Source organism: Heterobasidion irregulare (genome assembly GCF_000320585.1).
Source record: "Heterobasidion irregulare TC 32-1 unplaced genomic scaffold scaffold_03, whole genome shotgun sequence".
Lineage (NCBI taxonomy): Eukaryota > Fungi > Basidiomycota > Agaricomycetes > Russulales > Bondarzewiaceae > Heterobasidion > Heterobasidion irregulare.
The window spans coordinates 492737-519280 of NW_009258199.1; the positions used below are offsets into that span (position 1 = coordinate 492737).

The window sequence follows — 26544 nt, forward strand, 5'->3', positions numbered from 1 at the left end:
GCTGGCCGACGTGACATCTGGACCTGCCACTCAAGTACACGACGAACCTGTTGCCTGCTAATGAGGTGCTTCGAAGCTAACCTGCTAGGCTGACTTGATTAAAGCTGACAGACGCGGACAGATGCGCAGAGGTTCGCTGGCGCCGGTGACGTCCTTCTAGCGAGATCGGGTGGGCCGTCAGGCCGTCCCGCTCCTGAGGCCAGCGGCCTGAGCGCTGAGCGCTGGCATCTCCTATCTGTGCATGCCTCCCCCGCGAGATGGCCCACCGCGCACCGCATGATGGCGGATCTGGCAGCCTATCTGACATGGCCGATTGAGTGCGTGTCGGACGGATGGTACCACGTCGTCTGACTCGACGCTACTTACCGCAACTTACAGCACCACCCCGTACAGCATCTCGTCATCGCACGATCGTCTGCGCGATCGTCCGGCGTCCTTACTTATGTGCACCACGTATACCGCTCACGACGCATCCGTCTCTCCGTGCCGTATCGTCTGTCTTTGTTTGAGAAATGCCTGCTTGCGCGCGACGACGAGCAGAAAGTGCTCACACACTGATCGTGACCATCGTCGGCAAGCGGCGGCGTCGAGGGCTCGTTTGCTTCCGAGCTGCCGCACAGCTGCAGCGCGGGGCCCCGGAGGGCGGCACGAGCACTGGTAGACGGGCGCCTGGCTGCGGGAGAGCCCCGTCGTTCCGTCGAGCTAGTCCAAGCAAGGCAACCGAGACCCGAGCGGCGCTGAAAGACACAGTGTGCAGTAGTAGTGCAAGGACGACCGAGGGAGGGCGTAGTATTAACGCAAGACTAGACTGTACAACGGACACGGTACAGGGTAGAGCAAGAACGGCATAGCGGTACATACAAGCGATAAATATATCTACAACTTACACTGCGGCGTGTGATCTATGTATGTCCAACAATGGGACTCGAGAGGGGATATTACAGAACGCTACGACTATGCAAGAGGAGCAGAGGAGGGAAGCGAGGAGAGTCTAAGAAAGCGCGTATGCAAGAGACAAGATGGGAGAGCAAGGAGCCTAGCAAGAAAGAAAGCGCGTCGCTCGATCTCGAGCTGAGAAGACACCGTATGTCAGGCGCGAGTGCAGTCAGACGACGAAGGAGCATCGTGCGGACCTTTTGGGGAGCAGCTAGAGGACTGTGGTCGACGCCGCGACCAGGGAAGGGTGCATGCTCAGCTGCCGCCCTGGAGCCGGCGATCCATGTGTTGGCGCCAACGGACGTAGATGCCTTCGTTCATCGACGGCGCGTATCTGCACATCTCGAACATCGACAACTGCTCGAGGAAGCCCGCCTTGGGCCAGATCTGCTCGCGGGCTGCGGGGCAAAGAAGCAGGGATTAGCGTTGGGCGTCGGGGCGGTGCGTTGGAGGGAGCACTGCTTACCCCGTCGAACGGTGTCGAGGGCGTCTGTCGAGCTAATTCGGCGCGAGTACATTACTGGTTGCACAGCGATCGAGAGAAAGAAGGGACGACGTCAGACTTTCCTAATCGGGACGGACGGACGGAACGGGACGAGCGGGCAAGGCACGCACAGTATGAAGCCATTATGGTCGCGCTGCGTGAGAGCCCGTAGACTCCGTGGACGAGGACGACGCCGCCGGCTCTGAGGGCCTCGTCGATGAAGCGGCAGGCGTGTGGCATCCATATGAGCAGGTCCTCGTGATCGAAGTCTTGCACGGGGATCCGAATGTGACGGATGCCCGACTGGGGATGCTCGGCGGGGATGGGGTCGGTGCAAACGGAGACGATGTGGGTGATCCGGCGCTCGGTCAGCGAGCGCGTCGATTGAGCAGAGACGAGGCTGAATCGGGAAGGAGGGCGAGTCAGCACGGAGGGCACGGGAGGGAGCGAGCACGGGTGAGGTGAGTGAATGGGGAGATGGACATGGGGGATATGTATAGCATCCTGTCATGGAAGAAGACGACTGACTTTCCGAGGAAGAGGCGACCTTCGATAACAGCGCTAACGTTCTTCCAGCCCATTTTGGATATGTGCAGTGGCGGATGAGTTGGGTGCGTCGGGAGCTTGGTCTCTGCCTTCGGGGCGGGATGGGTTCATCGGGGGATCCATGGGGTGGTATTTGAGGCGGGCACGATTTCGCGGTGGACATTTCGCCGGACAAGGAGTCGGCTATACGACCCGCGGAGCTGGACGAGGCGCAAGAGGCGAAAAGCTGACGTTGGAGGAGAAGGGCGGTGAGTTGGACACAGCAACAAGCGTCGGTTTGCGGTTCCTAGAGGCTTGCCATAACGCGAAGCACCGCTACACGTGCGGACGCATGACGTAGCGCCCGCGTGTTGCCGGCGTCGGTGCCGGCTATGCACCCCGACACGGCGGTCGCGTCTCCGGCGGATGTTCCCCCGACGGTGGGATTGACGGCTCGACTGCCACTCAGCAATACGCAGCTTTCGCTCGCGCCGTCGATCTCTCTCCCAATCTAATAAACAGGATCGCCCGCTCTACGCACGCACTACGCACGACACGCCACCCAGCACCGCATGACCCCACCTTCCGTCCCGCGTGCGTCCCCCGCCGCTCCCCAGCGCCACCCTCTTCCTCTGTCTTTACAGCTTTGGCCTTCTGCGATCCCTCCGGATTCGTCTCCGAGTCCCCAACAAACACGCGCGTCTCCAGCCTCTTCCTCTTCCTGATCGCCCGATTTGCTATGTCGGCTTCGTCCTCTTTCGTCTCGCAATTATATGACGCGTTGGATCTTCTGCCTTCCTCTTCGTAGCCGCTCACGCGGTACGCGCTCGAAGAACCTCTCGTCGTGCATGTCGTCGCGAACCCCGACTCTTCTCATCGACCGTCTTGTCCAGGTCCCAGGGAGAGGGGACGTGGATTCCAGCTGACCACAATCACAACCACCCACAAAGTCGACATCCCTCTGGCTCTGTCCTGAGACACTTCCGCTCGACGAGGAGCGCTCGGATGTGCTCAGTCGGCAATTGGGGACACAGAGTAGCCCGCGGCCCGTCACTCTCGGTTCTGCATCTGCGCAAATTTGACCGGCTGACCTCAGTCCACTGCTATTTTCAACATGAACCCGTCGCGCCCACTCTCCGTGACCGTGTGCTAGCTAAGCGACCGCAACTTGTAACTTGTGCCAGCATGTACAGCAACGTCGAAACGGTGTCCCACTTGGAATATCCAGCGCTGCCCATGTCGGATATCTCATTACCCTGGACCCTTGCTGCGTAGAGCAGGGACCGGTCCGTCTCCCGACCGTGCTCGTGATCTCCAAACTTCACGCTCTGTACACGACTCCGAAACCGCACACGCACCTTGCCACGTTCGAGGGTCCGAGGCTCTCCACACTCGCTCACTTGCTTTGCTTGCTCAGATCCAGATGTTTTTTGGCCCCAGTGACCAGGTCAGGCCTCCTCAGCACGATACCGGCAACTGCCGGCCACGAGGCCGCTTGCGGTGGTGTCGACACTTGTACTGACGCTGTTTGTAACCTGGTCGCTTGCGCCTCATTCACCCATACACCCATCACCCAACCTGCTGCGTCTCCCTGCGCCACTGCACACTGCGCACCCACGCTCACGCTCATCTCCCTCCACTATCTCCCCCCCATCGTCGTCATGCAACTCAACATCGAATGGAACGGGGTGCGTACCGACTCCCGAACGTCTTCGCCCCATGCCCACTAATGCGAGCGAATGGAACGGCCGCAGGACGACCCCCGAAGACGCCGCCCCAAGCCGTCCACGGTGCACGGCTGGCTCTGCAAGATGCGCGGCACGATCATCGGGAACGAGCGCATGCGCCAGCAAGGCCGCCGCGAGATGCAGGAGGCGCGCGCCGCCCGCACGAGCTCGAAGCGCCCCCGCCCCAAGGCGACGCAGTCGAAGCCCATCCTCTCTTTCCTCATAGGCGGCGGCGGAGGGAAGCCGCCGGCCAGGTCGAGGCAGAAGCAGAAGCAGAAGCAGAAGATGCGGCACGCGCAGGGCCCGTCGTCGCGCGCGCTCGTCCCGTATGCGCATCGAGGCGCGCGCCCCCCACCGCCGCCTCCACGGGGCAGTGGGCGGGGCGATCGATCGAGACCAGTGCCGTCTCGTGAGAAGAGTGGCCGGAGCGCGGGCGCGGGAGCGAGGCACGCTGCAGCGAGGGAGCCGCAGAGGCACAGGAGCCAGACGGCCCCGAAGCGCGATGCGCACGCCAGTGCGAGGAGGACAGGTGGTAGACGCTGATGGGCAGCGCCATACCGCCTCAAGGGCGCTTTACCGTTAGAACGGAGGGATGCGTTCGGTCCGTGTGTCTATTTTTTCCCTTCAAGTCTTTCTCTGTGGTATAATTGGCTCTTTATGGGTGATTGGCCGGTTGTGTATTATTGCTCTGTCTATGCCCCGTCATTAATCCCATCGCGTGCGCGATGTGTTTGTACCTATATCCCTGTCATAACTATTCTAGACGGATCACGACTCTTACGAATGTAATTAGTGTATTGTTGACGTTGTACTTTTAGGAGACTTGACGTTTTGAATGCACCATCAGATGTCGGCGATTTTTGCTTAGTTGAATGGACTGTGAGTAGCCCTCGGTGCGGGGTGTGGATAGATCTGCCTGATGCGCGACACGCCCAGCATGGCGCAAGGCCCAAAACAGTGCAGGACGGAATTAGAACGGAAAGTGTGCGCGAATTTCGTTGGCTGTCCGCGCGCGGCTGCGATTGGCGCGTGCGAGATAACACGCGCAACAGCCTGGAGGCGGAGACGCGGCAGACAGATGGGATCTTCGCTGGCGCACCGGGATCCAAACGCGCTGCGGGAGCGAGATGAGCGAACGCCGCCGCGGACATGGGATAGGTTTTTAGGGTGTCGAGGAAGAATGTTGGGGGATGGTCGGTGGGGAATTGGCGACGAGGTGTCATGCGGGGCGTGGAAGATCGAAGCACGGCTTTTAAATGAATGAATGAACGAGGGAACGAAGCCTCGGGTCGGCTACCGTGGTAGCCGCGTTATGAGGACATGACGTCTGCAGCTCCTCCGTTCGGATGCCAAAACCCGCTCCGCAGGCGGTACACGCTACAGGCGGACACATCCACATCCTCATTCGAAGCACGACGGTGATAGACTCTATCTACGCATACAGGTGGGTTCAGTGGTACAGCACAGCAACAGAGACAGCAAGAGAATACGGAGCGAAGGCGACACACACCCAGCGCGCATGGGACAGCAACCCGATCAAGCAAGAGCGCGGAACCGGCACCAACGAATTTTGGCATCCACCAGAGAGCATCCACATGTCCCCGACGATGCTAGGTATTTGATCGACATTTGACAGATACACCCTCGAGACGGGAGCCAGACGAACGCCGGAGGCAACGGTACAGGTGAGCGCACGCATGTCAGACCCACCCCCGCGCGGCGCCACGGCCACCACCGTGTCCTCGCTCCTTCTCCACCACGAACATCGCGTCTCGCAAGGTCACCGCTCGCTTGGATTCCTCCTCCGCCTGCGTCGCCGAACTCTGCGATTTATTCGTCACCACATACGGTCGCGCCCACGAGCTGCTTCCCGGTCCACCAGATCCACTCCCTCCCGCACCACCACCACCACCACCACCACCACCACCACCACCCGCACCCGAAGCCGGCGCCGTGGTCGTCGCGGGCGAGGCAGCCGCAGAAGCAGCAGGCTTCGGTTTCGCGGGCGCGGGCGTCGCGTTCGCGGCGTTCATCCACGCGTACTTCCCCGTCCCGAGCCCCGCCGCCTGACTCGCGACCGCGTTCGACATCTTCTTCCGCACGTCCTCCGACATGTTTTTCGCCGTCACTCCCGGCCCGTCCGTCTTCTTTTTCTTCTTCTTCGGGCCCTCCGCGTCCTCCACCTCGCCGCTCGGCGTGCCGGGCGCGTGCGCCGCCAGTGCGGCCGCCTGCGCCGCGGCGAGCTCCTTGCGCTCGCGGCGCACGCGCATCTCCTCTTCGCGCTCCGCGCGCTCGAGCGCGGCGAGCTGCTTCGCGACGTCGCGCCGCACCTCGACGCGCCACATCGGCGTCGTCCCGTCGTCGTAGAACGGCGTGGGGCGGTCGAACTGCGTGTCCGTGCGGTGCGCGGACGCGGCGATCATCGCGGCGAGCAGGCCCTGCAGCCGCGCGCGCAGCGCGAGCGCGACGTAGTTGACCGCGTCGTCTGGGATCTTCGTGATTTTGTGCTTGGCCCCGATCGTGCGCATCGTGGGCCCGAGGAAGCGCGTGTCGAAGTTGGGTTTGGCGGGCTGCTTGTGCGAGCGGTCTTCGTACGGGCGGTAAGCCTGGTGCAGGTCGGATGATCTCTGCAGGGTCTCTTCTTCGGCCTGCACAAAGGGGGTGGGAGAGGGCTGGGGGTCAGGGGTTCTGCAAGAAGGGGGGAGATGGACACGCACCCTGAGATCGACGCCGGCGCTCCCTAGGGCGTCATTCAGGGTGGCGACATCGGCGGTATCGAGCTGATTCGTGTTCGCGGTCGATTGGGATTGGGATTGTTGTAGAGGTTGTCGCTGGACAGGCGCCACGATTTGAGGCTGCGTGGCTTGAGGTTGTGGAATGTACGGCTGGTAGTGGCCATATGATGCTTGCGGGTAGTGTTGATATTGGTAGTACGACGGCCTGGGCAGACGAGTCAATGACAGCACGAGCGGGCATCCGCATGGATATTTACGCTGCGTGTTGTTGAAGTGCGGGGTCGATGGGTATTTCTGGATGAGGATCAGCCGCTCGGAAATAGAGGAATCGATGTGAAAAGGGGCGGAAAGGAGAACCGCTCACGCGTTGTAGCCCATTGTGTGGTGTAGGTGGGTGTCGGTGTTGGTGTTGGTGCGGGCGGGGCGGGTGTAGGGGTGGAGTCGCCCTCGGTTTTCATGGCAGAATTCTGTTGGTTCATAGGGACATACGAAAGGACTTCTGATTCTGAGGCTTGAATCTGGCTGCTCGCTGGCGGAAACGGTGAGGAGTGGCTGGTTGCGCGTGCGCGGCGAGGCAGCCACCCGCGCTATTGAGCCTTGCAGTGGCTGAGGTCCTCTTTACCAGGACCCCGGAAGCAGTCGAGGCACTTGATTCCGGTCGACGCGGACTTTTGCCGTGTCAGAAGTTGTGGGGCAGAGACATCCGTGTCCTGCCCGGCCATCTCTACTCATCGTCCATACCACATCCCTTGCAGTGCTCGGGAACACATTATGCCCACTCTTCCTGACCCTCCTGGCCCCTACGAGGTCGGGGCGACAACCTTCACACTACCCATCTCACCGCGCGGAATTGGTTCTTCGAAGATACGAACAAGTTCAGGGACACTCGAGCCGGCGCTGCTGCTCGAGGAGGTTGCATTCACCGCATTCTACCCTACCTCTCTAAAGCAATCCCCTCTGCCGAAAGCATTCCGCAAGGGGCTTCATTGGTTGACGCGGTAGGTACTTCGGCAACCTCGCATGTCTGATGCTATCCCCATCCCACAAATACTTTCGCACATCCCACACCCAATCGTCAACTCCCCTGAGCTCCATACAGCGCCTCTTGAAAGGGAGTGTTGGCGAACTCGATCACTCGTGCTGACCCTAGGCCAATGCATCGCTCTTCTGTAGGCCACTGCGCGATGCGGTGCAGGGCTACGCCCATTTTGCCGGTCCGAATTTTCGTTTCACTTCCCTGCGGTACCGATGGGGTACACAGAGCGGAGCTGATACCCTCTGGTCGCGCATGCAGGGATCTCGGCGATGCTCGTTTGGCCGCTGGTTCTCTTCTTTGGATCTCAGCTCAAGGTCAGCCTCTCTTCCTTGCCATTATCTTATCTGATTACAGACAATCCTTGTGGTTGCGGGCTGCTGTGTAGATCCCTGTATATCTGAATGCTCCGCCGCTTTCGCACGACACTGCGTCACAGGCTAGCATCGACGATGCATCAAGTTCTGTCCCGAAGTCGACGAGCTCACCCTGGCCGCTTGTTATCTTCTCCCACGGGCTGGGGGGAGGTCGCACGACATACAGGTCTGCTTGTCCGCTGCCATCAATTCTGGGAGAATCAAAGCTGACGCTTGGGCAGTCAGCTGTGCGCCCACCTAGCGTCTTCTGGTAGGGTCGTCTTGGCCCTTGAGCATCGTGATGGCACAGGCCCGGTCTTCAGGACGCGATCCGTCGATCCTGCAACGTCTCATAGGGGACTCTACCTCCGTCCAGAGGATGTAATGTAGGTGATCTGATGTTCGATTATAATAGATCAGTGGATGCTAATCGTAGATCCGCATCCAGTTGGGACGAGGAGGTACCACCGGAGGAAGCGAACCTGGCACTGCGTGCGGAGCAATTGGAATTCCGGCGATGGGAGGTTTACCTCGCATACCATGCCTTTCGCTCTCTCACCGGCGAGGGAGAGCACCAGTCATTGCTGCGCGTTGATGGAGCGTCTATAATTGGGGAAATATGGAAGGGTGTCGCCAGGTGCGACAAAGATGTTGCGCTTGTCGGCCATTCGTTCGGAGGGGCCACTATTGTAAGTTTCTGACTCTCGAAGCTGGCCTCAACTCATCACAAAAATTGTTTTGCGTACGCGTGCTTCAGTTCTCGACCTTGTCCAACCCTCCTCCAAGCACAGATACTCGTCCGATCCCTATTTCCCATGCGCTCGCGCTTGACCCATGGCTGGAACCCCTCCCTTCCCCGGGTCCGTCACCCATCGCATCCGCTAACGATCAACACCCCAAGATGTTCGTGATCAATGCAGAGGGGTTCACACTGTGGAAGGACCACTTTACCCGTCTCCAAGACCTCGTCCGGGCATGGGACGGCGGCCGTCTGATCACGTTTGGTGAGGCTGTTTCTGCCCACACTGTAGTCACTTTTGCCTGAACGTCATTGCATCGCTTCTAAGTGGGCGCCACGCATCTGTCCTTCTCCGATTTCCTCGTCATGATGCCGCGCCCTCTGCGAGATGCTTCTGCAAAACCGAACCTCCGCTCTATAAACAACATCGCGCAGTCGTTCTTGGATGATAAATTGGAAGAGGCTCTGGATGGGCTGACGACGCGCAAGATGGAAATACATTGGGTCGATCCGTCGCGGTGGTCGAGGAACAAGAGGAGGAAGCGGAGGTTGGTGGGGAATGTCGGAGATGTGGTCCTACACTAGACTTTAAATGTGGATCTACGTGCATGCCATTGATGTATTTCAATCCTAGAGAAAACGGCATGTATCATCGACGCGAAGGAGGCTCATGTGCGATTAGATTAGATTGCATTTAGACGCGTTATTTGACGCTGTTTGCAGTAGATTCGGCCATCGATGACTCGTATTTACGGACCTCCCACTATCCCCACCATCCGCACTATTGACCTATAGAATGCCCCCCAAGGCGACCCCGAGCGTGTCACCCGAGGCCGCTGCGCAGATCGAGCTCTTCAAGTCCATTGGACTGACCCAGGCGAAGGCTGCAGAAGCCGCAAAGAGCCCAAAGAGCGCAGGGATATTGACCGAGTTGATCGAGAAACATGATTTAGTAAATAAGGAGTTAGAAGAAAAGCAGGCGGGTCTCGTAGCGGCGCTCGCTGTTCAAGGCGGGAAGGTCGGGGAAGCAGAGAGGGGCTATGTGCTCGGTGCGGTTCTGGATGGACGACTGAAGAGCGTTGATCAGGTGAACGGTGAGCATTTTTGCCAACTCTGCCATCGCCGTGGCCCGCGTTGCACGCTGTTTTTAGAGCGGCATATCTTTGTTGTATATGTGTATAGGTGCTTATGGGGCGCCGTGCTTAGTGGGTTCTGTTTGTCTTCTGAACAGCTGCTACGAAATATCTCGAATCGCATCCGCTCCCCGTGGACACCAAGGCCTTCGATGAACAATGCGGCGTTGGTATGATCCTCTCTTATCTTGCCCTATCATTCTTCGACCTCAACGGATTCGTGAAGGCTTCAGCATCACGCCCGAGGAGCTGTATACAAAAGCCTTGGAGTACATCAAGACCAATGCGGTGTCGGGGTGGGCGAACCTCGGTGCCGTCATCGGCAACTTGAAAACCTCTCCGGAGCTTCGATGGGCAAACCCTCTCGAGCTGAAGAACACCGTGGAGCGCGCCTTCTCAGAGTCATTCGGCGCAAAAGAAGCCGCAAAGCCCAAAGCCAAGGTCAGTGCATTTGTCTTCGAGCACAGCCATGCAAATCTCACAGCTGTGCTTGATCCAATCACGATCACGATCACATAGGAGCTAAAGAAGGACAGCGTACCCAAAGCTAAAACGGCAGATTCCTCAGCAGGCTCGGCTTCCACGAGCACCAAGGTCGTCTTCGAGGAGGGTTTCCTCGGAAAGCTCCACAAGCCGGGCGAGAATCCACAGATTAACGCTGGGCTTCGTGATGCCCACCTCGCTGCCACGGGTGGACTCGTCTACACACGCTTCCCTCCAGAACCCAATGGGTTCCTACACATCGGTCACTCCAAGGCTATTTTCGTCAGCTTTGGGTACGCCGCGCATCATGGGGGGAAATGTTACTTGCGATACGACGATACCAATCCCGAAGCCGAGGAGGGGCGATACTTCGAGAGCATCTTGGAAATGGTGCGATGGCTGGGATACGAACCCTGGAAGATCACGTATTCGAGCGATTACTTCGATCGGCTCTACGAGTTGGCGGTGGAGCTTATTCGGCGGGATAAAGCATACATCTGCCATTGTACAGGTGCGCGCATCGCGTTTGAGGCTCGTGTTGGGTTTATTCTCAAGGATGACTAGGCGAGGAGATCCACGCGCATCGTGGTGGGGACGATGGAGGTCCACGAACTGCTTGCAAGCATCGCACAAGGCCCGTTTCCGAGTCCCTGCAGGAGTTTGAGAACATGAAAAACGGGAATTACAAGCCCGGAGAGGCGATCCTTCGCATGAAGCAGAATTTAGAGGACGGGAACCCGCAGATGTGGGACCTCATCGCATACCGGGTTTTGCTCGCTCACCATCATCGGACGGGGGACAAGTGGAAGATATATCCCACGTATGACTTCACGCACTGCTTGGTCGATAGCTTCGAGAACATCTCGTAGGTGTCCTCCTTATGGCAGGTGGTGCTTGTGCTGATCATTTTTCGCAGACATTCGCTCTGCACAACTGAGTTTATCGCATCACGGGTCTCCTACGAATGGCTTTGCGACGCGGTAGAAGTCTACAAACCAAGACAGTCGGAGTTCGGTCGACTGAATCTTCAGGGCTCTGTTATGTCGAAGCGCAAAATCCTCGCCCTCGTCAACGAGGGTTACGTGCTCGACTGGGACGACCCTCGCTTGTACACCCTAATTGCCCTTCGGAGACGTGGCGTGCCCCCTGGGGCTATCACTTCTTTCGTCAGCTCTCTTGGGGTCTCTACCGCGCCTTCGAACATCCAGCTCGCTCGGTTCGACCAGTCCGTTCGTCAGTATCTCGAGAATACCGCGCCCCGGCTCCTCATGGTACTACGTCCTCTGAAAGTGACGATCGAGAATTTGCCAGAGGGTTATGCCCTCATGGTCGAGAAGCCTTTGCACCCGAAAGTTCCAGAACTGGGGACAACGACGATTCCGTTCACGCGCACCGTGTACATCGATGAGGACGATTTCCGCGTTCAGGATTCTCCAGACTACTTCCGTCTCGCGCCTGGAAAGACCGTCGGCCTCTTCCAGGCCCCTCATCCGATCACTTGTACCTCGTACAAGACGGACCCTTCGACCGGGGCTGTCACCGAGTTGATTTGCAAGCTCGAGGATGGTAAGGACGGTGCGGCGGTGAAGAAGCCGAAGGCGTTCATTCAGTGGGTTGCGGAGCACGCACCCAGCGGAAGCCCAGTCCGCGTCGACGAGACCCGCATCTTCCACCGGCTATTCAAGAGCGACAACCCGCTCGCTGCTGTGCCGGACTTCAAGGCGGATGTGGATCCCAACAGCCTGGAAATCGTGAAGGGTGCAATGATCGAGAGTGGGTTCTGGACCTTGGCAAAACGAGCATACGCAGCTGCGAAGAAAGAAAGCGTGGAGCGGACGGAGAAGGCGCTGGAGGAGAATCCCGGCGCAAGTGGTGGGGATGCCGCACACCGTGGGGATACACCGGTGGCGACGAGCGAGCAGCTGGTGGGGAATGAGTGCGTGAGGTTCCAAGGCTTGCGTGTGGCATATTTCGCGCTCGATAAGGACGCGAGAGCGGCGTGCCTCGACGAACCGGGTGCGAGTTCCCCTGGACGAAGGCAGGGTGACTACATTGTGTTAAATAGGATCGTCAGCCTGAAGGAGGATTCGGGTAAGACAGCATGATAGGAGCTTTTTCGGTTCATGTGTTTTTTGTAAAGGTACGAAGTATACTGAGAGATAATAGAACCCTTCTATCGGCGATTTCTGTGAGGGGTCCTCCAATGGGGCATCTGTGATAAATGTGGGTTCGAGCCCAGAGATCCAGAGCCTTATACAACCCATTCGATATGCCCATTGAGTTCATCACTCGCGGGTTAAGAGGGCTTGCCTTGCTATCACATCCGAAGCTACATGGGCCAAGATGGATTTCAACTTGAATGGCTACACACCCTAAATTACACAGTAATGAAACAGATTGATGGGGAAACGGTCCGCACCCTTTAACGTTGTCTGTGAGACAGGGAAACCCGTAGAGCAGGCTTTTTCACGACATAAAAGTCCTGTACACCATCCTCCCATCTCTCCATCTTGGGCTCGTTGGGTGCGAAAGAGAAGTTCTGCAGCAACCAGCAGACAACCATACGCATCTCGAGCAGTGCAAGGTTCTTACCCGCACAGATAGTGGGACCGAATGAGAATGGGAAGAAAGCGGCGGTGTTGTGAACGTATGCCCGACCGGTGCGATGGCTCGCGGCGGAACCCGTGTGTGCTTGCTCAGTGCTTTCGGTCAACCAACGTGTAGGAAGAAAGGAATCAGGGGCCGGCGAGAAATTTCGTGGGTCTCGATGAACGCTATACGTGTGAATGAATAGCTGCGTCTCCTCAGGGATGATACTTTAGGCGAATTAATGATACAGCCGCTGTAAAGCCGGGGAAAACAGACGCTTACTATTGACCGATCACTTTGGCTCCTGCACCGCGTAGAACGGACCGCTGGGAACCGCTGGGAACAGGAGGCTGCAAACGCATAGCCTCATTACTAAAATGAGAGTCAATCTAGTGTGATCGGTCGCCACAGTATGGTTTCGAGACCCACATGCACGCATTCAGGTATTCCATGCCGGCCATCTTGACAGCGTCAAGAGGTTCCTCCCCTTGAGGAAATGCGGAGTCAACTTCAGCCTGTAGACGGGCATAGGCGGTTTTGTCCGATAAGAGATAGTACAAAAGTGCTGTGAGCACGGTCGCAGTCGTGTCAGAGCCAGCGATAATGGCGAGGGAGCCGTCCGCAGCGAGAACAGAAGGCGGAGGACGCGCAGGCTCGACGCCTGCTTCGTCACTCTATTGTGGGATCTTCATTGAGTACAGATAGAAGATAATTGCCGAGGTATCATACCAAGTGGTAGAACAAATCCTTGCGGGTAGCTCCGAGCTTCAGTCGTCTTGCAACATTGACACGGGCAAAATTACGCATGCGTTCAATGATTTGATCCTGCCACCCAGGCAATCGATTGAGGAGACTGAGGATCCACGAAGTATGCCCGAGAATGGCGGCAAGTCTGTGAAAAGACACGTGTCAAAGAATTATCAGGAAATGACCATAAGAATAGTGAAGAACACGTACTCCAGGCCGGCTTCAAAAATATGCCAGACCCCTTTCACATCCCCTCCATCTGCCATCAGCTCGAATCCGCCACCAAAACTGGTTGTAGAAATCAGAAAGGTGCTAGAGCATAGCCAAGCATACGTACGCCATGTCACCCATGAAATCGGTTCTAGTGAAGTGGAGAATCGTTGTTACAGTCCAATGAGGTTGAAGACAAAAACTTACGTGAAATAGCTCAACCATGCACTTATGTCGACAGTAGCCACACCTCCATTGACATCTTCAACTTTCTGTTCAAAGCACTCTTGAAGTTGGCGACATCTCTTAGCGATGATGACTTCGTATTCTTTGAGGGCAGCACTTGTAAACCCACGATTCCATGGCTTTCTGCGGTGCGCGTGTACTGAGGGGTCACGCTGGCCTACTAAAGAAGGTGGCTGCGAGCGATTGTCCCACCCTGGTTGGATGCCATCAGCGGGCAATGTAGTCAAAAGGAGCAGTGACGTACATGGTCCCTTCGGAAGACCAGTGGTGCCTAGGACCGGTTGAATCGCCGCAGCGTTGCGAATAGACAGTTCGTTAGGTCCTGTCAACTCAAATAAGTCGATTGCCATTCATATCACGATGTCTAAGTCTTACCGACGCGGATGATATCTCCGTAGCGGTCGTGCAGCGCCTTGTAATAGAGGTGCTGCTTTCCGGTCGCACAAACGTACGAAGCCCACCACTTCGACACTTTAGCAAGCGTTGGGCCCTTAAATTTTGCGAGCGGGTGAAGCGGAGATAGCCGGTAGGTGGTGGTATAGAAGAGGATGAGAAAATAGTAAGATGTAAATGCCCAAATCGAAGCCTTGGATTTTGTGGAGAAAAATGGCACGAGGAGCAAGCTCAAAGCACTTGGGATGATGCATAGGAGAATGAACAAGGGGAGGGGGTGTTGTGGCTCGTAGCGTTTGAAACACAGATATGAAGCCTACAAATCACATTCATCAGCTCAACAAACTCAAGAGATTTTAGAACGGCCGTTGACGCACCAAGCTAGTTGCAAGCATGATTGCAATTGCATCACTTGCCACGAGCAAGGGCGCGATGCTGATCAGTGACATGATAGAGAATTCTGCACAGGGGGAACGAGATGGACGAAGTTGACGGAGGATGTACACTGTCTTAGGAGAACCTTGGTAAGGAGACTCCTATATATGCTGAGATCTGCCGTGCAGCAAATAGTCATAAATTGATTGTATCGCCGTCGGGCGTCGTAGAATCCGTACCCGAGGTCCGGAATCAAATCGGGATGGCTGGGGTAAGCCCCCATACCTGTGTGCCACAGAATTACCGCGTAGAAGGACCGAGTTTTGGGTCGAATGTCAGAGGAGCCGATAGCGAGGTTACACTACTCCTGACAGAGTGGCCCCGACGCCTGAATATCATTTGAAACTACTCAGCGCCAAGATATCCGATTCCGCATATATCATGTCTGTATGAACATGCGGTTCATTGCAATGAACGAGACCTCAGCGCTCAGCATCGCATTCAGCAGACTCCAGCTCTAGTTGAGCAGGTTTCATTCTGGTAGGAAACGAGGCAGAGGCGCCACAAGTGATTATGTTCAAAAACAAGCCCTAGGTCAACAAAAAGATGGGCAAGCGATAGGAGTCAGAGAATGCCTGTTCAGAGTTTTGGGCTTCCAGTGGTAATGCCGCGATAAATTGGTGTTGTTGGTGTTGTTGGCGACTTCCAGAGAATTGAGGTCGTGACAGAGGTGTCCGGAGGGCATGCGCTAAGCAGAGGTGCCTTGCTGACTACGGAGGCTCCTACATTGAACCACCTTGGGCATTCTCAGTGTTTTCACTTCTGCATTCATCGACGATCGGATGGGGTGTCATCATTCATATGAAAAGCTGGCGAACTCGACATCCTCGTGTCTTGCTTCTTTGTGCAGCTCAGACTCAGCCATGAATGCCGGACGGTCAGATGGCGAGTTCATGTGGCGAGAGACTATTGAGTTGTGAAGATACACTCTTCGGACTTCTGCTGGCTCACATGTCAGTCTGTGCCCTCTTCTTGCTCCTCCTTCCCATTCAGGAAGCTGAAAAACTGGTTTGAGCTAGAAGAATCGATCATCTGAGGCTTGGCCCTGTGACTTTCATGTAAGTGACTTTCGGATTGACTCTGCATATACCATTGGTGCTGAGAATATTGTAGCAGTGTTTTATGCCTGCCTTCCTCCATCCGGCTCTTCAGCGCAAGACGGACGATCGAATCGGCATCTACGTCATTCGAATGACCTAGGCCGACATTCTGTGATTGAACGTCACCATTCAGTTGCACGGTTTACTGTGAAAATATCGTGCAGGAACCTCGGGTAAGTGCAGCCGAGCTCGTGCGCTTCGCTCGATAATTGCGTGCCCAGCGGGACAACTCAAGTGCGTAGAATGTATATAGTTCAATCACCACCTGTTGTAGATGTACCCCCGGCTTCCATTCACCAATCATACCACGCTGCGGGTACCTGCTAGTCAACCGACAGTTCCTCGAATTCTTACCGGTACGCAGCGTATAAACCCCTTAATTTTCTCTACCGACTTCACGGGCTCTTGTCCAGAGCTCGTTCAATTTTGGGTTCAAAGAACACTAGGCACGTTGCCGGCCTCGTGTTACTGTAATCAAACGCTTGGATCGAGTTTTGTCATATCACCTTGTTCAGTGTGCTATTCTCCCACCACGTTCGAACCTCCCCAATATCCGCTTTAGCATATCTGCTAGAAAAGAAAAGCTTAATATTTTCCTATCCTTTCTCGATGTTCCCTTTGCCAAGACCCATACGACATATATAGGTTTATTTTGGGTTTGTACGTGTTGCAGTCGATTGAACTCTCACATCGACCAATTCGTTATTGACATTGCTGTGAATGTACCTGCCATATTTACATGACTGAGTCCGTGGCAACATGCTCGGTCTGACCTTGAGCGATTGAGCGATTGTCTTTGATACTGAAGTAGAATACATGAGTCCTTGTCGTCTCCTCAAGAATGCCACACATTGAGAATATTTCTTCCCAAACGTCATGAATGACCAGTCAGTATTCCTGAGTTTCCTCCTCTTCGTCCACACCTTCCAAAAATTTCACTCCCTCTCGTTTCGCTTCCATTATAGCCTCTGCTTCCTTTTCCTCTGCGAATCTAACGAGGTCAAGCAAGATTTCGCGCTGTCCCGTGACATAGTCCTTTATCATCTCCGCGACGTCCGACCTGATCTCTGCCTGAGGAGGGCCGGGCAGTCGCAACAGGAGTGCAGACGACATTGATTGCAAAGTAGCGGCAGCATCGTGCGTCAAAGACCAGGTCGGGATATCGCCCTCTTCACCCTCGGCCTGTGCTGCCGCGCGAACGGCATGTAAGATCTCGTCCCATACGCCCTCAACACCGCGTGCATCCCTCCCTACCTCCCATTTCTTGCCTTCTGCGGTTGCGCCACCGATTCTCAGCACGATCGTATCATCGGGATTATCACAGATCGAAAAACCGTAGCCTAAGATCAATTCTGAGTTGGGCTTCGGGCCGTAATTGTTGAAGAGCTCAGATAACGCGGGAATGGGCGCAGGATTGACCAATGATATAGAGGCGTCTTCGCCGTTGACCGCAGAGAGACGTGATGATAGCGCGGAAGAAGCCTGAGCGGCTTCCTTCTTCTGGTTGTGCTCCTTCCCATCGGAAGGGGTGAAGCTGACTACCCAAGAAATGGGATGGGCTCGAGCATGATTGAGCGCATCAACACCTGGCAGAAGCACAGGGTACGAAGATGGCCCGGTAACAAGCGACGGTGCGGGCGCAAGGAGCGTTGAAGGGAAGGCCCGAGAGGACAGATATGTTGCTGCAGTGAGGTAGCGGTCCCTGTGGCGCAGTGGCGTATCATAAGCAATTTTTTAGCCCGATTTTGAGATTTATGAATGAATGAACGGACCATGTGAAAGAATCGGCCCAGCTTCTGTTCGCTTGTGAGATAGAGGTCTGACATCGCGACCACTCTTTCTCCCACTCGTTCCGGCGGTCCAGGGTCGCCCCGTATAGGTTTGTGCCTTTGAGGGCGTCAAGCTCGGCAGAAGTGAAATGCAGAGGGGTCCGCAACCGTTCCAGGGGTGGAAGGGTCCTCAAGTAGGGCGCGTGTGCAAGGGCGTCATATCTACGATAAATGAGCCTTATTAATATGATATCCGATGATCATCGACCGAGAAAGCTTCAAACACCAGGTCTCTGGCTTTATTCAGAAACATATAATCTCAAAAGAAAAACCCGCCCGACGGGTAAGCACCACGCTTTAGCGCGTACGATGAACAACAGTCTCAACTAATCTGAACAAGCCCGGTAACTCGCCGCGCGTAATACGGCGTTTCACGCGGAGAAGTATCTTCTGTCCACCAAGAAAGGAATGGGCACATACCGTTCAGGTTCAAGGATCCAATGAAAACAGATGTAGGCACAAATTAATTGACGCTCAGACCAATTGCTGATAATTGTTTCGTTTTGAAGCAACGTCAACAAAGCAGTCCGAGATAAGTTTGGTGTGATCACGAGTGAGAAAGGGCACGTCACGATGGTAGTTTCGGGCTCAAGCGCATCAATAGTGATGACTGTATGACCAGTGTCCACTAGAGAAATGCTCGATAACCTTCAGAGACTACAGAGAGAAGCTATACCAATGGACATACCAGGGGCATATCGAACGTGGGGATCCAGGTAGGCACCGTTTGCGGTCATCCATGTCTTGAACTCGATGATATGCTTGGACTCAGTGGTCACTGCATGCTGAAGAGAGTCTACTGGCATGATATGGGATCCAAGTTTGCCTAGAATACGCTTGGTGGGCCAAGCAAGTACAATCCCGCAAGAGTCTGTAGTACCTATTCTTACGCCAGAGTCAGTAAGGCTAAAATTCAGTCTGCTGGCGAGATGTGGAATGTTGAAGGAGCGAAGGAGTCGATCGAATTCGCGGGGTTTCTGTCATTGGGTGACGGGGGTCCCGCCTGAGCTCCTGAATCGGGGTTAAGGCTGGTTAAGACCATAGCCTACTCGGCAAGCCCGGGCCGTATCTACGAGTCATGGCTCTACACTGTCTTCTGAGTCCTTGTCGACTCACCCTTCCCTGTGAGTACCATTCATTTCCTTTCCGGACCTGCCAGGTAAGGTTTGCTTTCTCAATACATGTTTTGGCACCAGCTGATAAGATATCAAAGACCGAGAATGCCGACAACAACACTTCACTTCGATGCCATGTCAGTGACCTCACTTTCAATTCTCTTCAGGCGCGGCATTGATTCACACATGGCCATAGTCTTTTTGATATGGATGGCACCCTTGTCGACTCGACTGCAGGCGTCCTCGGTGCATGGGAGATCTTTTCGAAAACGTACCCCGGCTTCCATGTTCCTGACATATTGAGTTGTGCGTTTAGTCCATGTCCATCCATGCGTTCGAGCGTTCAAATGCCAATATATAGCTGCTCACGGTGTCCGCACTGTAGAGAACCTTCGCAGATTTTGTGGTATAGAAGATCCTGAGGAACTCGAGGTCTGACTCTTTGACACAAGTTACTGAGAGAAAGCATTAAAATATCGGGTAGCGAGAGGCCGCGCGTTTTGAAGGAGCAATCGTTTCCTCATCGAAGGACAATGGGGGGCAGGGAATTATACTTCTCCCAGGTGTTCGTGAAATAATTGACGAGGTACCCCGCTATACGTTCTTCAGTCAACGTCTATGCTAATTTGTTGCAATCACAGCTCGCACCAGGAGCAAAATACCCGACACCATGCTGGACCATATGCACGTCCGCGACGTCTGTTTATGCTGGTAAGGCATTGGCATTTGTCGGGATCGAGATCCCTGACGCCATTGTCTACGCTGAGGACGTCAAGCAAGGAAAGCCACAGTGCGCATTTGTCTCTTCATTTTTAAGAAGCATTTATATCTATCGGACACATAGACCGGATCCTTACCTTCTCGGAGCCAAACGGTGTGGCGTAGACCCTAAGAATTGTCTGTGTCGAACATTTCTGTGCAACGTGTTATGTTTGAGCCCATCCTGATCCCTGATGATAGGCCTCGTTGTCGAAGATGCACCAGCTGGTGTACGGAGTGGTCAGGCCGCAGGTTGCAAGACCCTCGGCTTGATTACTTCTCATACCCGTGAACAGATGCTCGCAGTGAACCCAGATTTCCTGGTCGATAACCTGGCAAGGTACGCTAATTGAAGGTTTCAGACAGCCACCTGATTAACATTGCTAATTAATGTGCAGCGTCACTATGAAGCGCGCAGAAAAGGGCGTGATTGTGACGATTACCACTTCATAGACATAGATGCAAGTTGGCGTAGATGCGCATACTGATTTTAGATCTAGAGGTCATAGATGTTGCTTGCCTAGTTCGGAAGGCTGCTGGAGTTAGAGAATGTTCTAGGACACCATATAGAGCTGTTGAGCAGCAGGAGTATATCGACGCACGTACAGATTCGACTGGTAACTAGAACAGAACCAATCCCGCTTTTACAACTATAAAGGGCTACTTCGGTTTCAAATAGAGTTCTACAGGTCGTCGAAATCCTAGCGAAAAGATTTTGACAATGTATTAAATGATAGAATTCAATGAAAGTAGACGCACTGCCTTCTCCAGCAACGCCCAGACGTTTCATGGATACGAACCCGATTTCTTTCAACAAGCGCTCAAAATCAGCAGGTTGGATCTTGAGATTTTTCGCATTTTCTTGCAGCAGCTAATCAATCGAAAGATTGGCAAAAACTCATATCAGGAGATCGAACACGTACTGGATCAAGCTTGCGCGCTTTTGTGTACGAATCCCATTGTTGTGGCTCAAAGACAAATGTCCCTCCAGGTCTTAATGCATCATAGACTCGATGGAAGAAGCGTCGGAGGCCTGAATCGCCGCCGTTCAGATGTATCCATTTCGACACGGAAAGCCTATGTATGTCGTATGTCAAGCTAGTGGCATTTGACTAAGGAACATGAGGACTCACCCCAGAACAACATCGTAGCCTTCCACATCCTCAGGGATTACCTCGTGGACCCAATCGGCGCATCTGAACGAGATATTATGAGGAAAGGTGCCTGTATCTCCAGAGATATCGGACGGCAGAATTGGCAGCTGTCCAAACATAAGTTGGCATGAGGCAGGGAAATAGTTAGGATCGGGAGGAGCCGTCGATAGCGAGGCTGGGAGGGCTTCACGTGGACGTTTATTCGATGTGGGAAGCACGGTCGAGGGAGTTGCGGGATTTGAGCGGGGAGAATCGACAGGTGCTTGCAAGCTCCAAACGGCCCGACGTCGTTTCCAAGCCATTCGGACCAGAGTCTCGTCTATATCGACGCCTACAACATGCTGTGCGGCCCATGACTGCGCTGTAAACCGTCAATGCGAGAAAGTGATACATTATAGAGGTCTTCACACCAAGCTCGCATGATACCCACCCCTCGTTGCACCCTATATCCAAGACGCGCGCGCCGATGAGAAGTTCGCGGGGGAGAAGGGTGAGACGAGGGTCGTACGGCAGCGGGTTATGGTGGTATCTAGTACAGAAACATGAGTCTGCACGTAAACTTACAAGTAAAACTCCAAACCTATGATAGTTGTGATAGTTTCCGTGAGTCGGTGTATTGGGACTAACAGACGTCATCGTCGCTCAAGTTTCGTCGACAGATGCTCTTTGGAAAAAATCTATGGATCGTCACTTTTTGTTATTTAATGAGTGTAGCTACAGTCGTTTGCATGTCAGCTTGCACTCGATGCGGGCGAGAAATTGTTTGTTGTGGCCAAACAGCGTGATATCCTTTGTCACTCTACACAGCCACCGGCGCGCGACAACTTCAACGACCGCCGTGTCGTGCAAACCGCTCCTTGAATGAACGGAGTTGAGTCAGAGTCTTTATGCTGTGAGTTATGCCAGTAGACAATGAGTTCCCTCAACTCGATGGAGAGCTGAGGTGCCATGGAGCAACCGCCGACTTTACGAAGTAACAGTAGGTAACAGTGTGACCCATGTGACTATTTGGCTACAACAAACAGTTTTTCGCCCGCGTCAAGTGCAAGCTGACATGTAAACGACTGTAAGTTACATACGATACTTGAGCTTGCTTGCGCCTGTGTATTGCCCATTCGGCAGAGTGAACTCGTAAGAAATGGCAGTTGCCCCAAGAGCGGGGTGTGTGGCAAGCAGTTGATGCACAGAATCTTACTAGGCTATCACACTCGTTCATTCTGCTCGGGCTGGCAATCGGTATGCACGCTGCGAATGAGCACCGGTATCACAGAAAACAGCATGACCTCCGCGCTCTTACCTCTGGTTTTGCCTTCAATACTATTTACCATTTTTTTTGTCAATGCATCAGCTTCAAGTCTGAGAGCGCAGCATTCTCTTCCCAATCACATTTCACGCTGAAAAGCTGAAGAGAGGTCGGGATGAATGAGGTCCTGTCAAGTTCTCGCGCTCTACTTCAACTGTTCCCAGCCCTGATATTGACGTCTAGGCGTGTTCTTCATCACTAGAAGGCATCATCAACTAATGATGCTATCTTCTGATGAGGCCTCGAGCGCCAGAAGGCAGGCTGAGATGAAGCGAAGCGTTCGCGGCTCACCATGATGCTACCGCTACTATATTATTCCACATTTTTCGGACTCCCGTGGTCCTATGGCGTAAAGTCGAACCTTGCTCCTGTTCTTTACGAAGCGTGCAACCTTTGAAAGTCGTATCCGCGAAACGAATGCAATGTTACATTAGTTACATGCAAACGGAAAACACATTCAAAAAAATCATATACTGTAGCCCAAGAAGTAAAACATAAAAGAGGAGGATCGACGTGGCGAAAGATATCACTGACAAGAACAAAGCCTAGGTACGCCGACTGTATCGAAGCGTACTGTCCTAGCGAGATGTGGCGAGGAGTAACAGAGTTACAACGGAACAAACCACGATAGGCACATTACGTATTCCCGAGAAGAACCGAGTAACGATGAGCGGGTACGCGAAAGAGTCCACGGAATGTCTGCTTGTTTTAAATAGCTAATAATCCGTAAAAGGTGTGTTCCAAAAAAAATGGAGAGGATGCCTGAGAGGCAGCGATAGCATGACGGTTTGAGCCGGAGACAATGTAGGAGGCTGTAGACCAAGTTTCCGAGAAAAGAATGACCAGCTTGCCTGCAAGAATCGCAGACACGCCAGCCAGGGCCTGCTGCATACACATACAATGCTCGAATGTATATACAACCTCCCATTGTATCAGGCCAGAGGAAGAGAAGCGCACGTATATTGCCCATTGGTATTGCCCACGGACGTCTGTCTGTTGTTCACCAAAGAGGCTTCGCGAGAGGTGAAAGCTCGCTAGGCCCTTCCTGCACCAATACCGGCACCATTTGCACCGTAGAAAGAGTCTAGCGAGGGCTCGTAGCCGCCATGAGGTACTCTTGAGGCACCACGGGTATACGAGACGGGCGGGGCCTGCTGTGCGTGCATGGTATTAGCAGGGTCTGCGAACGGGTGGGTACCGCTGGGAGAAGTCCGGCGCACAGGAGCGGGGCCAGCAGCGTAGGGATCATATTCTCCGGCCTGCTGGTACGGGTCGCCACGAGAATCGTACGCGCTCGCGCGATACTCGGTGCCGGGAGGATACTCTATCCCATACTCCGTCGGGTTGTAGACTCCAGCAGTGGGCTGCATGCCACTAGGCTGCTGCTGTGAGATCCCATATGCATCGGGCTGACCGTAATGCATCCCGCGATCAGGATAGGCAGCCATTTCGGTAGGCGCGATCGCGATGTTTGTTGCACTCATTCCAAGGGATCCGCCGCCCAGTTCCTCGCCGCGATCGAACCCGTCGTGTGACGTAGAGGGTTTCTCAAAGTAAGTAAAGTCCTCATCGTCGAGTTCGCGCTTGGCATTGCGTCGTCGGACATAGACCAGGATAAAACCGCCGATTATGATAAGGGCGACAACGCCGACTGCGGCGAATGTGCCGGCGACGGCTGCTTTATTGGAGAAAAATCTAGCGGGGGTAAAAAGGAGGGACAATGATTCAGAATGGTTACAGGCAGATCGTGATCGGAACATTTACCCCGTCGAAGCAGCACCGGAGATGCTTGTTTGGGAAGCAGTGGCGGCGCTAGAGGTGGAGACAACGCGAGACGCTGTCGCGAATGTGGCGGTCTCCGCAACTACCGCAACAGATGCAGTTTGGGTGACTTGTGCAGACGTTGCACTTGCGGAGCTCTTGGCAGAGGTCGACGCTGACGTGCTACACGTGGATGTGCATTCAGAAGCATATGGGGATTTCGACGAATACATATACGTACCTGGAGGCCAAAGAAGCGGACGATGATGAGGCAGACGAGGGGGAGGATGCTGAAGGAGACGCTGATGTCGTGGCGAACGATGTCGCTATGGTCGAGGAAGGGGTGGAAGTGGTGCCGGACGAAGGTGTGGCCGAAGGTGCGGCCAAAGATGAAGACTCAAAGGAAGAAGAGGGCGATGGGGAAGTCGACGATGCAGATACAATAGATGTAGAGGTGACTTCTGCGGTGGAAGACGACTGCCTGACGCTGGACGAAGGTGGTGCAGACGAAGTCTGCGCCGTCGACGAGGAAGCCTGTGAAGTCGGAGTCACCAGCGATTGACTGATCGACGAGACCGACCCATTATTGGCTTCTGAACCCGTGTCTGCCTGGCGTGCATTCACGAATGCAAAATTCCTAGAAGAGATCAGGTCGAATTCGCGCTTTCGCGACGTGAGGACGACCGAGGGACTTTCCCCAATAGCAATATGGTCGCCGTAAATAAGAGTGAAAGACAGTGTGGACAAGAAGACGAGTGAAATGATTGTGAAGATGCGCGCTGCGCAGGACGGCGTGCTGCGCATCGTTGAGAATTACACGGGAGACAGGCAGATAATGTCGGTCTCCAGGCTGTTCGAGAGTCGACGCGATGAAGGAAGCCGTCAGATGCTCTTTATTTCAGTTTTAGCTACATTACGTGATCACTGTGTAACCACTGTTGTGCCTGATCGTTGCCCCTCGAACAGGCGCCTCGAACAACTCTCGAACAGCGCTTGAACCACCATCATAGTTGGATCATGGTCTCGCCACTAGGTTTTTTCTTACACTCCCCGGGAATCATAGAGGATTGCAAGCCATCAGAGAATCTATATCAGCTGCTTTGGTGACGGTTCTCAAAAGGTTTGATATTAAGTACATCGACGGGGCAAATCTAGATACTACTTGGAGAAGGGACGGACATCTGATGATTAGTATGTCACTAGCAACGAGGGATTCTAGTCGACGGCTCCGACCATATATCAACAAGAAGAGAAAATGAGATAAAAATAATGCTTAGGCTTGGGATGTTATATTTAATTCAGCTGGCTTCCCTTGGTTAGTATAGTCGTGTATGCCCGTATCCTGGACGGCGCCCATCTGAAAGGTAGCTCCTCCAGACATATGCGGTCTGGTGAAAGCCTCGACAGAAATACCTGGAATGGCAGCGGCAGATCGAGGCCTTGCGAAGCTCATGGAGCCGGCATCCCCTACAGGGATATCGGACAAGTCCCATACGGTTTTTTGGAGGCTGACCAGGACTATAATCATAGTCGGGTATATGCCCTAGACGGGTTTGAAGTGTGTCATTTGGCCGACCGCAAAGGAGGTGCGATGAGCTTACTGCAATCTGAGGACTTGCTGCCATAAAGATATCGAGTGCAGTGGTACTACTCGACGGTATTGCGGTAAACCCAATAAGCGCAACCTGAACGCATCCAGGTCAACGAACGTGGGGTCAGACGCCAGAATCAATATATACTCGCCCACATGAGGCAGTAGAGCACGCCAGACTCTGCAAGCAGGGCTAGGACCCTTTCTCCGACGGTTCGTCTTCTAGTATTGATGTTCCTAATGAGCCGCCGATGTTGCCTAAGATTAAAAGAGCGATGTATTCAGCCATACATATCGTCAGTGACGGTCTGCATTGCAGACCTACCAAGCTTTGATCGCAATGAGCGCAGTAGCCGCTATATTCGTTCCAAGTTCCAGACTCCACGTTGCGTACTGAGCGTAATTGATGGCGGCCTGTATCTCGATGGTGTCAGAGGTCAAAGATTTGGCCATGTATCCTATTGAAACACATGTGGCGACTAGACAAGGCTCAATGAGATTCGCTGAAACGCAAGACGTAGATTCTCACCGAAAGCGCACGCCAAGAGACCGATCGGCAATGCCATGACCTTGCGATTATCGTGCCACAATGACCACGCCCTCCAGACGACGATGGCGTCACCCAGGATGTACTAAGGAGATGAATGCCTCCAAACAGTCCTCGATTGAAGCGGACGTATATACTTACATTGATCATGGGCAGATAGAGAGTTGAGACTCTCATCCCGTTGACCCAAGCATTGACCCAAGCGAATTTATTCTCCAAAGGTTGATCGGGCTGCATAACCAGGATGCCCCGTATTTGCCTCAAGACAGTGACTAGTTCCACAGCCCAACAGCTTGTGGACGCCGCGAACATGGTCAGAGTGAGAGTCAGTATAATAAAGTTGGCCTTTGTCCAATCCTTGCGGCTATTTTGAATCAGCCATGACGGGTATTGAACAGACATGGTAAGGTAGACATACAGAACGAGATACGTTGAAAGCGTTGCGAGAACCAGGAGAACCCCTTGAATAGCACGAGTCAGTGCTCCTATGCCTATACAGATGGTATATTGTGAAATTACCATAGAGCAAGGTTGCCAGTACGAGCGAGGATACATTGTCTAGAAAGACCGCGCCGACATGTTGGAACACCGCTGGGTCTTCACCTACTGACATT

General features: G+C 54.1%; 11 protein-coding genes across 11 annotated transcripts; 4 read left to right on the plus strand and 7 right to left on the minus strand.

Moving 5' to 3' along the window:
- Positions 1-675: 675 nt before the first annotated feature.
- Positions 676-2060, minus strand: HETIRDRAFT_438795 (uncharacterized protein). Its single transcript, XM_009545189.1, has 5 exons — positions 1949-2060; positions 1552-1820; positions 1403-1456; positions 1134-1334; positions 676-1071 (listed from the first exon to the last, which is right to left on the minus strand). The coding sequence occupies exons 1-4, from the start codon at positions 1999-2001 to the stop codon at positions 1192-1194; spliced, it is 519 nt and encodes a 172-aa protein (XP_009543484.1). The 5' UTR covers positions 2002-2060; the 3' UTR covers positions 676-1071; positions 1134-1191.
- A 27-nt stretch (positions 2061-2087) lies between these two features.
- On the plus strand, positions 2088-4215 carry HETIRDRAFT_449383 (uncharacterized protein; the record flags this gene model as incomplete). The annotated part of the gene is made up of 6 exons (XM_009545190.1): positions 2088-2237; positions 2307-2686; positions 2754-2764; positions 3221-3319; positions 3386-3633; positions 3700-4215. The coding sequence occupies 6 exons, from the start codon at positions 2088-2090 to the stop codon at positions 4213-4215; spliced, it is 1404 nt and encodes a 467-aa protein (XP_009543485.1).
- Positions 4216-5372: 1157 nt separating this feature from the next.
- Positions 5373-6785, minus strand: HETIRDRAFT_425378 (uncharacterized protein; the record flags this gene model as incomplete). The annotated part of the gene is made up of 3 exons (XM_009545191.1): positions 5373-6320; positions 6390-6612; positions 6772-6785. 3 exons carry the CDS (start codon positions 6783-6785, stop codon positions 5373-5375), a joined length of 1185 nt encoding a protein of 394 aa, XP_009543486.1.
- Positions 6786-7178: 393 nt separating this feature from the next.
- On the plus strand, positions 7179-9120 carry HETIRDRAFT_155145 (Esterase/Lipase; the record flags this gene model as incomplete). Its single annotated transcript, XM_009545192.1, has 9 exons — positions 7179-7260; positions 7288-7405; positions 7581-7621; positions 7702-7757; positions 7829-7983; positions 8039-8182; positions 8245-8485; positions 8554-8800; positions 8864-9120. The coding sequence occupies 9 exons, from the start codon at positions 7179-7181 to the stop codon at positions 9118-9120; spliced, it is 1341 nt and encodes a 446-aa protein (XP_009543487.1).
- Positions 9121-9331: 211 nt separating this feature from the next.
- On the plus strand, positions 9332-12256 carry HETIRDRAFT_312851 (uncharacterized protein; the record flags this gene model as incomplete). The annotated part of the gene is made up of 6 exons (XM_009545193.1): positions 9332-9629; positions 9767-9838; positions 9895-10121; positions 10197-10662; positions 10716-11016; positions 11068-12256. 6 exons carry the CDS (start codon positions 9332-9334, stop codon positions 12254-12256), a joined length of 2553 nt encoding a protein of 850 aa, XP_009543488.1.
- A 218-nt stretch (positions 12257-12474) lies between these two features.
- Positions 12475-14785, minus strand: HETIRDRAFT_472015 (uncharacterized protein; the record flags this gene model as incomplete). The annotated part of the gene is made up of 10 exons (XM_009545194.1): positions 12475-12967; positions 13023-13112; positions 13170-13414; positions 13470-13632; positions 13698-13775; positions 13825-13848; positions 13905-14136; positions 14188-14265; positions 14319-14652; positions 14714-14785. The coding sequence occupies 10 exons, from the start codon at positions 14783-14785 to the stop codon at positions 12574-12576; spliced, it is 1710 nt and encodes a 569-aa protein (XP_009543489.1). The 3' UTR covers positions 12475-12573.
- A 1974-nt stretch (positions 14786-16759) lies between these two features.
- On the minus strand, positions 16760-18506 carry HETIRDRAFT_314444 (uncharacterized protein; the record flags this gene model as incomplete). The annotated part of the gene is made up of 4 exons (XM_009545195.1): positions 16760-17573; positions 17644-17862; positions 18121-18328; positions 18389-18506. 4 exons carry the CDS (start codon positions 18504-18506, stop codon positions 16760-16762), a joined length of 1359 nt encoding a protein of 452 aa, XP_009543490.1.
- Positions 18507-18920: 414 nt separating this feature from the next.
- HETIRDRAFT_47108 (uncharacterized protein) lies at positions 18921-20027 on the plus strand (the record flags this gene model as incomplete). The annotated part of the gene is made up of 8 exons (XM_009544906.1): positions 18921-18952; positions 19012-19121; positions 19177-19247; positions 19300-19401; positions 19457-19605; positions 19660-19718; positions 19776-19914; positions 19973-20027. The coding sequence occupies 8 exons, from the start codon at positions 18921-18923 to the stop codon at positions 20025-20027; spliced, it is 717 nt and encodes a 238-aa protein (XP_009543201.1).
- A 307-nt stretch (positions 20028-20334) lies between these two features.
- HETIRDRAFT_25974 (uncharacterized protein) lies at positions 20335-21256 on the minus strand (the record flags this gene model as incomplete). Its single annotated transcript, XM_009544861.1, has 4 exons — positions 20335-20435; positions 20494-20651; positions 20708-21089; positions 21139-21256. Coding segments are annotated over 4 exons (759 nt in total), but the record flags the coding sequence as incomplete, so codon positions are not given.
- A 1603-nt stretch (positions 21257-22859) lies between these two features.
- HETIRDRAFT_408074 (uncharacterized protein) lies at positions 22860-24649 on the minus strand. Its single transcript, XM_009545196.1, has 3 exons — positions 24034-24649; positions 23796-23975; positions 22860-23726 (listed from the first exon to the last, which is right to left on the minus strand). Exons 1-3 carry the CDS (start codon positions 24594-24596, stop codon positions 23066-23068), a joined length of 1404 nt encoding a protein of 467 aa, XP_009543491.1. The 5' UTR covers positions 24597-24649; the 3' UTR covers positions 22860-23065.
- Positions 24650-25065: 416 nt separating this feature from the next.
- HETIRDRAFT_116328 (uncharacterized protein) lies at positions 25066-26543 on the minus strand (the record flags this gene model as incomplete). The annotated part of the gene is made up of 8 exons (XM_009545197.1): positions 25066-25335; positions 25394-25410; positions 25532-25641; positions 25709-25841; positions 25913-26015; positions 26072-26294; positions 26349-26421; positions 26450-26543. 8 exons carry the CDS (start codon positions 26541-26543, stop codon positions 25066-25068), a joined length of 1023 nt encoding a protein of 340 aa, XP_009543492.1.
- Between the last annotated feature and the right edge of the window lies 1 nt (position 26544).

Excerpts from the sequence above, each read along its gene's own strand:
- HETIRDRAFT_438795 (XM_009545189.1), bottom strand. The coding sequence starts at position 2,001 with ATGGGCTGGAAGAACGTTAGCGCTGTTATCGAAGGTCGCCTCTTCCTC. Across the intron at positions 1,821-1,948 it reads GGTCGCCTCTTCCTCGGAAA|CCTCGTCTCTGCTCAATCGA; the intron begins GTCAGTCGTCTT and ends TTCCCGATTCAG. Across the intron at positions 1,457-1,551 it reads GACCATAATGGCTTCATACT|TAATGTACTCGCGCCGAATT; the intron begins GTGCGTGCCTTG and ends CTGTGCAACCAG.
- HETIRDRAFT_408074 (XM_009545196.1), bottom strand. The coding sequence starts at position 24,596 with ATGCGCAGCACGCCGTCCTGCGCAGCGCGCATCTTCACAATCATTTCA. Across the intron at positions 23,976-24,033 it reads TCCGCTTCTTTGGCCTCCAG|CACGTCAGCGTCGACCTCTG; the intron begins GTACGTATATGT and ends ATCCACGTGTAG. Across the intron at positions 23,727-23,795 it reads TCCGGTGCTGCTTCGACGGG|ATTTTTCTCCAATAAAGCAG; the intron begins GTAAATGTTCCG and ends TACCCCCGCTAG.